Raw genomic sequence first — 13,632 nt, 5'->3', positions numbered from 1 at the left:
TGCTTTTTCTCTGTTTATTTTGACTTTTGTTTTTCAACGGGGAATCGTTGCCTTTGAAGACAAATGTATTAAAAATACTGCGATGGCATCATATTTGATGAGTTGCGATTGCAAAGCTTGTGTCTATACCGTGGGCCAGAAGGTGAGAAGTAGTTCATGATGTGTAGCTTGGTAGCATTGCTTTATGGTTTGTTTGTGACAGAACAGTGTCAGCAGTGGAAGATCTTGGCATCAAAAGTGTAAAAATCCAGTCTGTTCTAACATGAAGTGTGCTTTGAGTGATGGCAAAACAAATAGTCTCCTCATCATGGTTAGCCAGGTTGACATCAATGAGAACGCCCTCTTTGGGAAATAATTTCAGGGCTGTGCTTTTCTGTGCTTTTTAATTCCATTTGTGAACTTTCTTCTTTTTTTTCCTTCTTAAATACCCTCCCTGCAGGAAACTCATTTTCATTTTATAGAAATACTCACCTAATTCTAGAGCATTTCCTACCTGAAGGTGGAAGACTTTAGGAGATACTGAAAATTTAGGAAATTCTTGATCATTTAAATTATCTTGTTAAATAATCACTACATTTTGGATAGCTATGATTTAAATGAAAGTATTGTTTAAAGGCAGTCTCAAATAAAATCACGCTTTGTTTTCTGTGAGTTTAACCCTGAAAGCACACTGAAGGGATCTTAAAACTGAGGAGAAATGCATATGAAATCCTGTAATCAGTGCTATACAGCATCATGTTATTTGGGTGGAAGAAATGTATTTAAAAGAGAGCCAGTGCGGTGATTTGCAGTGCATTAACCCTCCTGTTTTTAAATTTGAGAAATATATGTTTATCAATAACTTCAATCCATCGCTACTTAACTTTGTTGAAAACTTCTGGATTCAGATTTTTTCTAACTTAAGTGTTTAACCTGTTATCTCCAAAGAAATTTATGCCCGAGCCAGGATGAAGTAGTAGTTAGTGCAGGTTTGAATGGAGCCTGTTTGCAATTTTGAAGGTGTGATCTTTGAGGAGGGGGGAGAAGGTAGGAAACATTTCCCTGTTGTTATCAAATTGATGTCTGGGTGCTGGTAAGATACTGTACCGCTGGAGAAGTGCGATTCAGTCCTTGTGCTTCATCACCTACCTTTTGCTGCAAACACAAGTCATATACACATAATTGTTTTCCATCTATGTAGCATTTATAAGCTTTTTTTTCATTGTTACAAAAGCATCTTGCTTTGATGCGAGGCCTTGAGGAGGATGGTTTCAGTAATTTTTATAGTCTCCTATTCCTCACTTTTAAGTGAAAGGAAAAATCAGGGTCTTAGTTTCTTTAAGCATTAAAAATGAACAGTTGTCCTAATCTGCTATTATCCACTGTTGCTTTCTATGCTCCTGCAGAAAATGTCACAGTTTATTGAAGGATGGTTCTTTAGTCACCTTTTTATGCTCATCTTTTTACAGAAAGTTTAAATTGTGTTAAAACTTGTCAAATTTGTAGGTAAATAAAGTTACTTTTAATATAATGCTGAATATATTGAAGAAGCACGTGGGCACACTTGCAAATGTTGATTTGTTTGGGTATCACTATTGCTAAATAGACTGGTTTGATACATGATAGTTTTATAACTAGTTCTAAAATATATTAAAATTATTATCAAAACAGTCATTTAGCACAGCAGGCATTCTTAATGAGTTGTTAACATCCTTTTGGATTCAAGATGCACAACTATAAAACTCTTTTGTATAAAAAGGGTAATGCTATTTCCCGTTTTGACGTCGGTGGCAAAAGCCCTGTAGACGTCGGGGGGGTGTCAGGATTTTACCCTCTCTCTGTAACATTTACTTTCTTGTTATTCCAATGAAAAGCGAAACCCACGATAATATGTTTCAGCAGTAAAAATGTTTACTGCAATCTCTGCAACTCACAAAGCCCCAAGCACTGAGGTAACGGTGGGGGCTACGGGTTTGTGTCCCGTTTGGAGGAATTCCAAGGAGGGTTAAAAGAAAAGGGAGTCTGTTCCCTTTGATCTTTTGCCTCCCCCCCCTGTACTCAGCTGCCCTCAGCGTGCGTCCTCTAGTTTCTGGAGGGAGAAACCCATCCTGATAAAGTTTTAGTATTTATTGGGCCATCAGCTGTAGCCAGTTAGTGTTTGAAACTGGGGAATAGTTTTTTAGTACATCAAGCGTATCGTCGAGCCATCTGTTGGCATGGGAAATGTCTGACAGTTTCCATACATCCACCCCAAGCTCCCAGTATTCAGATTAAATATATAATTGTCCTTAGTGTGTTAGAGTGTATAGGGATCTCCATAGGTAATTATTTATTCACAAAATAATTTTTTATTATTCTTCTCTTTCTTTTGACTTACTGGGGTTTCTTGTAATATTTATTTTTAAATGTTTTGGATATCTTTATGTACTCATGTTTATTTTTTTGGTGAATTTTGTTGTTAAAATCAGATTTTCCTTATTTAGTTAAGTTTTTTTGAGACCAAATTTTCTAACTGTGACATATGTGTTACGCTTGGAAGTATACACGGGCTTAGTAGCACTAATATTTGGCTATATTTTGACTTGCATCAGCCTCGGAGAGGAGTTAAGTGAGTATAAATAAAGCTACTGTTCATAGGTCAGGTCATATGTTTCATAAAACCATGGACCGTATAAACTTTGTCACATCTTAACCAGACACGTACGTGAGTGCTTTTGGAGGAGAGCTGCGGTGGAGCAGGAATCCATGGAGTCAACATGCGGAGGGTGGGAATGCCCAGAGAAAAGCCTATGGGCTGAATCAGGGGCCACTGCAAGTCACCGAGCTCTCTCATCCTGTCGTTTGAAAACCTGCAAAGCGTAATATTAACGTTGCATGCTGTCTGTGCTCATGTTTACAAAAAAAAAAAAAAACAAAACAAAAAAACCCAAACAAAAAACCCACAACAAAATTTGAATAATAGTTCATTTTTTTTATCACTTTGTGTAAATAGAGTACTGTGTCCAGTTCTGGGCCCTCCAGTTCAAGAAGGACGGGGAACTGCTGGAGAAGGTACAGCAGAGGGCTACGAAGATGCTGAGGGTCCTGGAGCATCTCTCTGATGAGGAAAGGCTGAGGGACTTGGGTCTTTTTAGTCTGGAGAAGAGAAGACTGAGGGGGGATCTGATCAACACCTATAAATACTCAAAGGGTGGGTGTCAGGAGGATGGGGCCAGTCTTTCTCAGTGGTGCCCGGGGACAGGACAAGAGGGAACGGGCACAAACTTGAACATAAGAAGTTCCCTCTCAACATGAGGAGGAACTTATTTCCTGTGAGGGTGGCAGAGCCCTGGAAGAGGCTGCCCAGAGAGGTGGTGGAGTCTCCGTCTCTGGAGACATTCAAAACCCACCTGGACACGTTCCTGTGGGACCTGCTCTGGGTGGACCTGCTTTGGCAGGGGGGTTGGACTAGATGATCTCCAGAGGTCCCTTCCAATCCCATGTGATTCTGTGTGATTCTGTATTTGTGCCATGGCTGTACAGGTCTCTCTATGGCTCCACATGCATGGAAATGTAAAAGTTGCATTCTTAAATGAAGTATATCTGTAAATATATGCTCCTTCATGCAGATGTAGGCCTCTTTCTCTAATGTTTGTGCCCTCGGTGTTTTTAAAACAAATCCAACACAGCTTGAACGTGTTGAGTTCTTCAGTGTGTAATTACAGAATGACATTGTTTTGGAAGGCGGAAAAACCCTTCTGTTACTCTGAAAGATGGCATTATTTAAAGCAGAGTTATTCGTGAAACTCAAAGCCAAGGTGAAATGGTGCGTACCTCATTTGTATGCATATAACAAACAACTGTGCAATTAGATAGGTGTTATAAATAGGATGTGGTGGAGATGCTTAGGCTACTCAGGTTTCCTAGATTTTATAGCAAGTACCCAACCGAGATTTGCTGCCCTCTAATTTTGCCGTTTGGGCTAACCAGCTGACGCCTGGTTGAAAAGAGTTATGTTCCTACAAGGCCACAGAAGCCTTAGTATTCCGTCTCCGTCTCCTTCGGATTGCGGAGAACTCTGTGTACCATCAGCAACTTCCATCCCACCCTTTCGGCCAACCCTCATCTATCAAAGCCGGGCTGCGAGTGAGCGAGAGGAAGCTCCCAGATAAACATACAGCAGCGCCTAAACTCCTAATCACTCTGGGCTTCCGCTTCCAGGCCCTATAATTAGAAGTCCTTCTTTTCCTTGTATTCCCAGTTGACGCAAATGCTTTTTGTGGCTTGGCACCTCATTTAGGGCGTGGGCTTAGTTTATGGCCAGGCCAGAGTCTGGTTTAGTCTTCTGATACTGCATAAATAGCTCTTAACCCACAGTCTACATCTGTACTGGTTTTTCCTTTTATGCATAAATTTGCTGTATTTTTTAACGTTTCTATCCTCAAAGAAGCTTATTGTTTCCCAAACAGAATGCAGGAAAAGTAGGAAGCCGTAAATTAGACCAAATGTATCTGTCAGGTAAAACAAAGCTTTGGCAATTTTTATTTTATTTTTTTTTCCCCATCTAGGATACCTGTTCCTTTTACACTGGATTTTAATCATCTCTGTGGATTTGAAAAACCACACAGTAAAAGAGTCATTAATTTAAACTAACTGCGCCCCTCACGTTATGGATAAGCAAAATCAGAATTTTTGCAGGGAGATACATAGGGAGTAATATCTGCTTTACACATAAATTTCCACCGGGTTCTGCGTATGCAAGACTTCCAATTGATTTCAGATGTTATCTGTTAAACAGGGATTAATGCCAGTTTGAAAAATAAGCAGGAAATCCTTGAGAATTATTCACTTTTCATCTATGATTATTCATACATAAAGTACATCATAAGAGAAAACATTTTTTGGACTGAACTTGTGACAGCTTTAACCCGTATTTCCGTCTAAACAACTTTTTGGGAAAACCGTCACAAGGTCTTTTAGAAAGCGGAGTTGAAGTTTCCTGCGCTTGAAAGTGAAAGTGAGAGGGAAGGACCAGGATTCGAGTTCAGGTCTCTCTGCTGGGACTCGGTTTTTCTGCCGGGGTATCGCAGGGGGATGGAGAGAGAAAGGGAAGGGCTGAGCCGTAATAATTGAAAACTGTGATTCTTCAGTGCGAAGTAATGAGAGCTGGAAAATACCGCACCAAAACCCCACGTCAAATGTTCTAAACCAGCCGTGATTTATTGTTTGAATAACAGTAGTAAGTAAGATATTTCAAAACGCCGTTTTATAAATACCTGTTCTTTCACATCTGCGGTATTGTGCTTGGGAGCCCTGTGTTGATACAAGTTGTGCGAGGATATGTTTGTGTTTCAAATGCAAATGGGAGTATGAAAGGTCCTCCTTTAACTTACTGAAAAATAGTCGCTAATACAAGCGAAGGGCCTGTTTTCCCTTGGCTTTCATCTAAGAAAATGCATTTATTCCAAACAGTGACAGACAGCAGGAGTTTAGATTAGGCATGTGAAATTGCCAAATCAGATACCACCCATCTTTCTATTTTTAAGCCAATTCCTTTCCACCCACAACTGTATTGTCTTTCACCTCTGTACTCCTTCAAGTGAGCAAAAACAGACGAAAAAACACTAACCCAAACCAAAAAAACCACGAAACCCAAAAACCCCGGAGGCGACGCGCACTAATATGGAACCAAGAAGTATGTACACGGTATGGAACTGATCAGAGGGCAGATAAGGGATTTGGTTTGTTCAGAGACGGCGCGTGTCCTCAACAGAAGGAGCAGGTCACCCCCTCTGCTGCACGGCTTGGTGAGACACACGTCGTAGTGCCCGGTCCCAGCCTGACCTCTCTCGCCGTGCTCTCCTTGGGGTAACAGAGATTGCAGATTTGGGAAAAAAGCCTTAGGGAGGAGAAGGGTGAAATTATCTCACGTCTGCATACTCTGGGGTTTATTGCACCGTCCGCAGACACCTGCATTTCAAGCCAATGTTGGAAAGGAGATACCGGTTAGCTAAACAACGGCTGGCCTTGATGGACAAGGCACTATGGTAATTCCTGTGTTTTCACTGGCTCACGATTATTACGCAGCTTTCTGTCTCCAGTTTCCAGACAGATTTTTGGCTCATTTAAAGTAGGGGTTTTTTTTTTTTGGTTGGGGTTTTGGTTTTTTTTTTTTTATGATCTTCATTGCACTGTGCCATGTGATGGGATGCACATGAAGAATGCTGCGCTCAGATCTCTGGGTGCACTCAGCTCTGCCTATGCATTTATAAAAGACTTCTAGCACTTTGGAGGAAGAAAAAAAAACATATCTCGGTTTGCTGAGGCCGTCTGTTCTCTGTTGAGAGAAGCCTTATGTGTTCATCTCTTCCAGCTTCTCTTTCTCCGAAGGTCCTTTCCATCTGGAGTAAGAGAAAGCTCGAAAGGACCAAAAGCACACTCAGCTTCTATATAAAGCTATCTAATGCGTGAGGGGAGGCAAACATGGGAATATAGAAAATAAATCCTTACTGACTTGAATTAGATCATTTGGAATATCCTCGCTGCAGTAATAGCAGGAGCCTAATTCCAGCACACAAACCCCTATTTGCTTCCAGCTTTCTCCACTGGAAATGCTATATATTACCGAGGACCGCACACTTCACTAGAAGGGAAGTGTATTTTGTGATGTTTCAGAGCAGAATTAATGCAAATTGTGTGCATAATCCCACACTAAAGACTTGGCTGGCTTGCACTTGAGCAACTTTAGCTGTATTTCCTATCAACACAGTCACTACGAATCAAGGAAATTGCCAGTTAAGCCAACATTAACATCCAGACCAACCTCAGCTCACATGCCTTACCGCCCAAACATAATACCCAAATGCACTCATGGATTTCTTAGCTCCATAACAAACTCTCTTTTCATTTCTAACACTCCCAATCGGAGTAACAGCCTGTAACAGTAAAACTATGTCTGCTGGAGGGAATCTTGCTGAGGTCAGAGTTAAGATTTTGCCTTTCTGTGATTTTGAGGAAGTGGATGTGTGCAGCGTGGGTGGCCTCGCGCTCTGCCCGAGCCCGACCAGCATCAGTGGTCAAGCCGAGAAGGAAACTTGTAGGCAATTTTGTCTCTAAATGCGCTTTGGATTTGTCTCTGATTTTGTACCTTACTGCTGCTGGGCCTCATAGTCTTGAAAGTATTTGTTTATCAATCTTCGTAAGATCCTTATTTCCTAAGAGTTATGGTCAGGAGGACCCGTGGATGCTGCATTATCCCTGTGGGAGGCGTCAGGACGGTGCCGTTCCTCCCGTCAGCCGAGACCTGCACACAAACCTGCTTCAGCCTCGGAGGAGGAGGAGAAGGTGGCACTGGGGAGTGACGCTGGGCCCAGAAGGTCAAGGCTTTGGCTGCTGAATATTTTCTATGAGAGCTCAAGGGAAGGGGGATTCCAGGATTGCCAAGGAGGGAAAACGCAGGATAACCATAGAGTGATGTTGTAATGGTGGTTCAGTAGAGAAGTTAATTAAACTTAATCTTTCCTGAGAGAGTGTTTCTCCGCTGCTCAGAACGCAACAGGATTTTATTTTCCCAGTTCAATTCTAAAATGTACAAATGGCATATGCTAGGACTTTCATGGTAGGGTGCGAGGCCTTTCAAGCTTGTGCTGTATGTATCTGTTTAGCAGCCGTGAGCAGGAGAGGGAAAGATGAATCGCGGAGCCATGTGTAAATAAACGGAGAAAGCGAACACTCTTTTAGGACTGCAGTAAGATAATCGTTTATCCTTTGAATAGGTGTGGTGTAAAATGTGGAGGCCTTCTCGTCCCGAAGGATAAAAGATTTCAATTGTGCTTTGTGTTTGTCAACACAACAGAGCTACGTGGCCATTCCTGGTTTTCTTGAACAGATGGATGAAAATTATTTAGAAGACACTTCAACATAGCTATTAAACTGCTAAAATCGCTATGTACTTGACATTGATTAAATGTCGGAGGATTACGTTGGGTGATAACTTTAAATTTCATTAATAAGCATGGTAATATGGACGTTTGTGTACAGAATAGTAAATCTGAAGTTTGTTTACTGTAGTCCTAAATTCTGCCGTGATGCTGTACTTTTCTTATATGTACAAAAGTTGTTCTTTTTTGGTATACAAACAAACTTTTATGGCAAATTGACTTCAAATATGTTTGTTAATGTTTATAAACTGGGTTATGGACTGACATGTAGTGGGAGAAAAAAGTAAATAGCATATATAAGTTACTGGGATTCTGCTGATCTTCTAATTTAATCATTTCAGTACATCCATCAGTGACCTGTTTTCAATGAAGTTAGTACCTAATTTAATATTTCACTTGAAAGCTCTCAACTCTGATTTGCTGCCTTTCAAGCAATAAATCAGACAGTTTCTTTCATATACATTTATAAGAAAGTTGCTTCTTCAGGATTATTTTTGGTATGGGTTATTTTGGCTGGGTTTTGATAATGTTTCTTCTTCTAAAAATTATTATTGTGGAAACATCAATCTTCTTTATACCGACTCTTCCCACTGAAGAGCATTTTGGGGTTTCACTCTAACATTCATCACTTCAATGCTTCGTATTGGTCACACGAGTTCTCAACTGTAGCTAGACTATTCCCAGATTCTTAGTTGGCTTTTATAGATTTGTATTGTAATAGTTAAGTAGTCATGCTGTTAATATGATTTCAGTTGAAGTTCTGAGTCATTTTAATGAAGTGAGTTCCTTTGAATTCAGTCATTTTCTGCAACTGTTTCTTTTGTTTCCAGAAAACTAAATGTAAGCAACGCTAGCTTTTTTAGGTAGACGTTCATAAGCCTCTTCTTTTGCAGTGATTAATCTCTTGTGCTTTTGTGTTTCTTTTTTCTTTTTCTTTTTGTTTACCCAGGGATGTTGCTGGTCACTACTGACACATTAGGCCATGATTTCCATGTTTTTCAAATACTGACACATCCTTGGTCATCATCACAAAGTGCCGTCCATCATTTGTATACACTTCACAGGGGAGAGACTGAAGCCAAAGTAAGTTGAACTATTTGCTGAAGAATAATCCCCGGACACCTTATACATTTTGTGTATGTTGGCACTTTAATGTTTGTTTCAGCACACAAAGAGCCTTTCTTATGTTATAGCCACAGAAAGGATAAGAGCACAGCGTTTAACCTGGACAATAATAAATTCTTGCCCTTTCCAATGAGGTGCTGTCAGATTTATTCAGATATGACACTACCTCCAAAGAGCCCAGATTATTAGCTGTGTTTGTACTTAACCTTTTCTCATGTAACATGTTAAACATTTGTCTAGTGCCCGTGAAGCAACTGTCAGGGTTTGCTTGACTTTGGTGGTAAAAGCCCAAGGCAGACAATTAAGGAGTTGAAAGGAAGGGTTAATCAAAAGACTGCGATTAACTTTTATCTACACAAAGTGGGGGGAAGCTGTTGGAGACCGTAGCAATACAGATTTACCTTCCCGGTTTAAAAATCCCACTCATAAAGATGGAAGACTAAATTAGGTGAAAAAGTCTGAAATTATATTTTTTAAAATGCCCAGTAAACTGCTTTACTCTGCTAAAGTGGAAAAAAGTGAGAGAGCTGAGTTCCGCTGGCATGGCTGTGATAGAGGCAGCGGTGTATAATGCTGGAATCCTTCCCTGCAACGCTTTCAGGCATCAGGAGAGCCTCACCTTGGTAGCATTGAGTAACTGTTGAAGAACCTGTTTTAAATACATAAATAAAAATGTCACCACAGGGTAAGGAATGAGTATTGCACTTGCTGATGCAATTACACACTGAAAGCACAGACTTGTGACAGGCTGGCAGATGTAACCCAGTGTGACAGAGAGAAGCCTCAGGCACCGTGACTACCCCCCTGACACTGGAAGCTTGGATTATTGTTGGTATCGGGATTATAGTTCCTCCAAACCTTTTTTTTCTATGTGTTGTGCTATTTCCCTTAATTTTTTTTTTTTGCCTTACTTCTGTAACAAGTACAATCTGAAAGCTTTATTTAATGGACTAGTGGTTGATAATGTTTCAGTCTGTGTGAACTGAAATTCCTGGTAGTTTAAATACTCTACAGCTTCGCTGCTACTGTTCTGGCAAAGTCTAATTACTGTTGTAGGCAACAGTTTGCTATAGGAAGGAATAACCAATCTGGAAAGTGAGAGGAAATTAGGAAAAGCTGTCCATATAGGATAATATATATAGTACCTATAAGTCCTTTTATAAATAATAGGGGCTTTTAGATCTGTGTGTACACCTATACTGTCATCTACTTGAGCACATACTATAATGTGCTCAATGCTTTAGAGTTATTTTTCTTCTACTTTCATACAAAAAATGGGAAATATCCTATAATCAATATTGAAAACCAAAGCATAGGACTCCAGTCACTAAGAACAAAGACGTTCTTCTGTTTTTTACAGCTGATAAATTTGTTTTTCAGGCATACATTGGGAACCTAACATAACATGTTTTAGAGAATAAACCTTTATTGATACGCGGTTTTTGGGATATAGTATTAGCATCTCTGTGAAAGCATTGCATTAAAACTCTCAGAATCAACATAGTAAAGTTTTTTCCTACTTTGCCACACAGTTTTCATTTAGGATGTGAACAGTATAGCCTTTGGAATGGTATAAAATAGAGAAAATTCTAACCAGTCTGAGGCGTATTGCTGGATTTCACAACTCCCTTGATAATTAAACTATCCAACAACAATATCTCATTGGTACCTGTGATTCTCAATACACATCTATCATTGAAAATATTTACATAATATGATGGATGGATTTACTTTTCCTTTTGGAGTAACAGTACTTGTTAGTGAGAAGGGTAGTATGTGTTGGTATTCTTTTGTTCCCTAGATTTTAGGTATCAGTAGCGTTAGACAAGAATTTTGGAGACTGTTCAATTTAAAATTCTCAATGCAGGTATTCTGAGGCACACACTGGAAGCCTCTGTACCTCCTTTCTTGGTTAGAATAGTATTTATACATTTGCAACCAGACTTTTTCCTTTTTTTTTTACCCCCGGTTTAAAGCTAATGGTGAATCAAGGCCAATGGTCTTAAAGGTCACCTTCTGTACTGGAGCTATAAAAAGTTCTAATTTGTGTTGATGAACATGAGTGATTATCAGTGTCAAAATTTGTTTAGCTAATGCCCATTATAAATTGTTTAAACATCATCATTATGCCCTTGTTATATGTGGCATTTTAATGTCCATACTGAAATCATCTGCTTTCGTACTTGAGATTCTGGCCGATAGAGCTTTGCCACACGTTTCCCAAAATACCCTTCTTTCACAGTCAGATGCATGATTTTTCTTCTCTTGCTTTGTGATCCATTAGCGTGTTTCTTGCAAATACTTAGATACTGATCCTCTAAGACCATTTAGTGCATGTTTCTAAAACTCTCATGTACTTGTCCGTGGCTGTGTCCGAGCTGCTGGACGCACAGAAGTCCCCTGTACGGCGTCACTGTTTATGCACTAATTGACTGATTACGGAGTAGAATCATAGAATGGTTGGAGTTGGAAGGGACCTTAAAGATCATCTCGTTCCAACCCCCCTGCCCTGGGCAGGGGCATCTCCCACCAGACCAGGCTGCTCAAAGCCCCGTCCAACCTGATCTCGAACACCTCCAGGGATAGGGCATCCACAGCTTCTCTGGGCAACCTGTTCCAGTGCTTCACCACCCTCACAGCAAAGAATTTCTTTCTAGTGTCTAATCTAAATCTCCCCTCTTTCAGTTTTAAACCATTGCCCCTCATCCTATCACTACACTCCCTGATAGAGGGTTCCTCCCCATCAGGTAGCCCCCTTCAGGTACTGGAAGGGGCTATAAGGTCTCCCCAGAGCCTTCTCTTCTCCAGGCTGAACAACCCCAAGTTTCTCATCCTGTCTTCATAGCAGAGGTGCTCTAGCCCTCTGATCATTTTTGTGGCCTTCTGCTGGACCCGTTCCAACAGCTCCATGTCATTCCTGTGTTGAGGACTCCAAAGCTGGACACAGTGCTCCAGGTGGGGTCTCACCAGAGCAGAGTAGAGGGGTAGAATCACCTCCCTCGCCCCGCTGGCCACGTTCCTTTTGATGCAGCCCAGGATGCGGTTGGCTTTCTGGGCTGCCAGCATGCACTGCCGGCTCATGTCGAGCTTCTCATCCATGAGCACTCCCAAGTCCTTCTCCTCAGGGCTGCTCTCCAGCCATTCTCCACCCACCCTGTATTTGTGCCTGGGATTGCCATGTCCCAGGTGCAGGACCCTGCATTTGACTTGGTTGAACTTCATGAGGTTAGCATAGGCCCAACTCTCAAGCCTGTCCAGGTCATGGTAAGGGTACATGGTAAGACAGATTTTTCCAAGAATTGTTGAATCTGCAACATACGCTTTGTGTAATACACGGCGTAACCAATTTTGCTCTGAGAGCAGAAATTTGGGAACCAAATATATTAGTGTTCCAAATATTGTCAGGTATATCTGATGTTAAACAACATTTGAATTGTAATTTCACCCAGTTTAGAATATCACCCCTGGAGTATCCCCTTTTGCAGGGCTGTGGAATTCCTCCTCTCAGTTTTTCCATGTCTTTAGCAGCTGGAGGGCAGACCGATAGCTCGGCATTTCGCATCTGTCTCCTAAGAGAAGGTGGCAGGAAGTCCCCTCTGTCACTCGTATACAGAAGCATCTTAAGTGGATTAAGTTGCATGCTTAATGTATATTAAAAAAAAAAGAAGCAAGTGTTGTGATTTAATAATGGTGTTTTCTGATCGATTTACTGCAATCCAGCAGTGTCTCTAAGTCACCCCCATGTCTTTCTCCTGAGTCAGATGTACGAGCTATGCAGTGACTTCAGCTTAATAAAACTAAAGAATGTACGCTCCATCCTGTATTAATTTTTTGAAATTCCAGACAAATTCTGGTTGAGAAATTTCAGTCTGAAAGACCTTTTTTACTTTTTCCTGACCATTTCTGAAATATATAGAGACTGGCTGGAAAGACATCCATAGGGGTTTTGTCTCCTATGGACAATGAAATGGAGTGTTGCTGAGTTTTAAAAGTATTGTTTTTGCAAATCTATGTTGTATTTGCTGACTTTGAGCAGCAAATATAGGAAGCAGCCTTATCTGCTGAATAAAACATTGAGTCGGGACTGCGAAGATCACTCAGCTCCTCGCAAAGCCACTGCCTTTTCTGTGTGCCTCAGTTGGAGGTGGGTTCAGGTGGGAAGTGGAGCTCTGGTAAGGGAACTGTGAGGACAACGGCCACGGAAGAATGTGAAGTGCTCGGATGCTTTATTGGTTTGAGTGATGCGAGTCCCAAAGTTACTTTTCTGCAAACGCAGACAGAAGTCACTCTTTTTGGTTACATTGCATTAATATCTTTTAGTCTTTAAGTGCTACTTATGCTTTAGAATTTTTTTATTTTTATTTTTTTTTACTTAAAAGACCAAACCCCGGTATGCTTGATGCACTGTGTTACACCAGGAAGGTTCATTGCAAGCGCTGGCTTTGTTTAACCAGAGCAGAGAGAGCACTGAAGCTCTCGGAGAATCCCTGCTTGCACAATCCAGCCGTAAAGGGAAAAAAAATGTGCACGTGTTTGTGGTGCCCGGTTTGGTTAAGGATACGTTCTCTCGTCCTACAGCTCTTGCATTGTAAGTCAACACTTACTGCGC

At 40.9% G+C, this 13,632-nt stretch overlaps 1 protein-coding gene across 4 annotated transcripts in view; it reads left to right on the top strand.

The window, feature by feature from the left end:
* BCAS3 (BCAS3 microtubule associated cell migration factor) overlaps positions 1-13,632 on the top strand; it is a 361,152-nt gene that overhangs the window by 94,345 nt on the left and 253,175 nt on the right. For all 4 annotated transcript variants that reach the window (XM_074160469.1, XM_074160472.1, XM_074160470.1 and 1 more), the window contains exon 13: positions 8,848-8,981. In XM_074160469.1, the coding sequence (XP_074016570.1) occupies positions 8,848-8,981 (134 nt within the window). The remainder of the gene's footprint in view (positions 1-8,847; positions 8,982-13,632) is intronic.

Source organism: Numenius arquata, chromosome 18, assembly GCF_964106895.1.
Source record: "Numenius arquata chromosome 18, bNumArq3.hap1.1, whole genome shotgun sequence".
In the NCBI taxonomy this organism is placed as follows: domain Eukaryota; kingdom Metazoa; phylum Chordata; class Aves; order Charadriiformes; family Scolopacidae; genus Numenius; species Numenius arquata.
The sequence above is the reverse complement of the archived record's forward strand: the minus strand, read 5'-3'. Positions and strand labels throughout refer to the sequence as shown.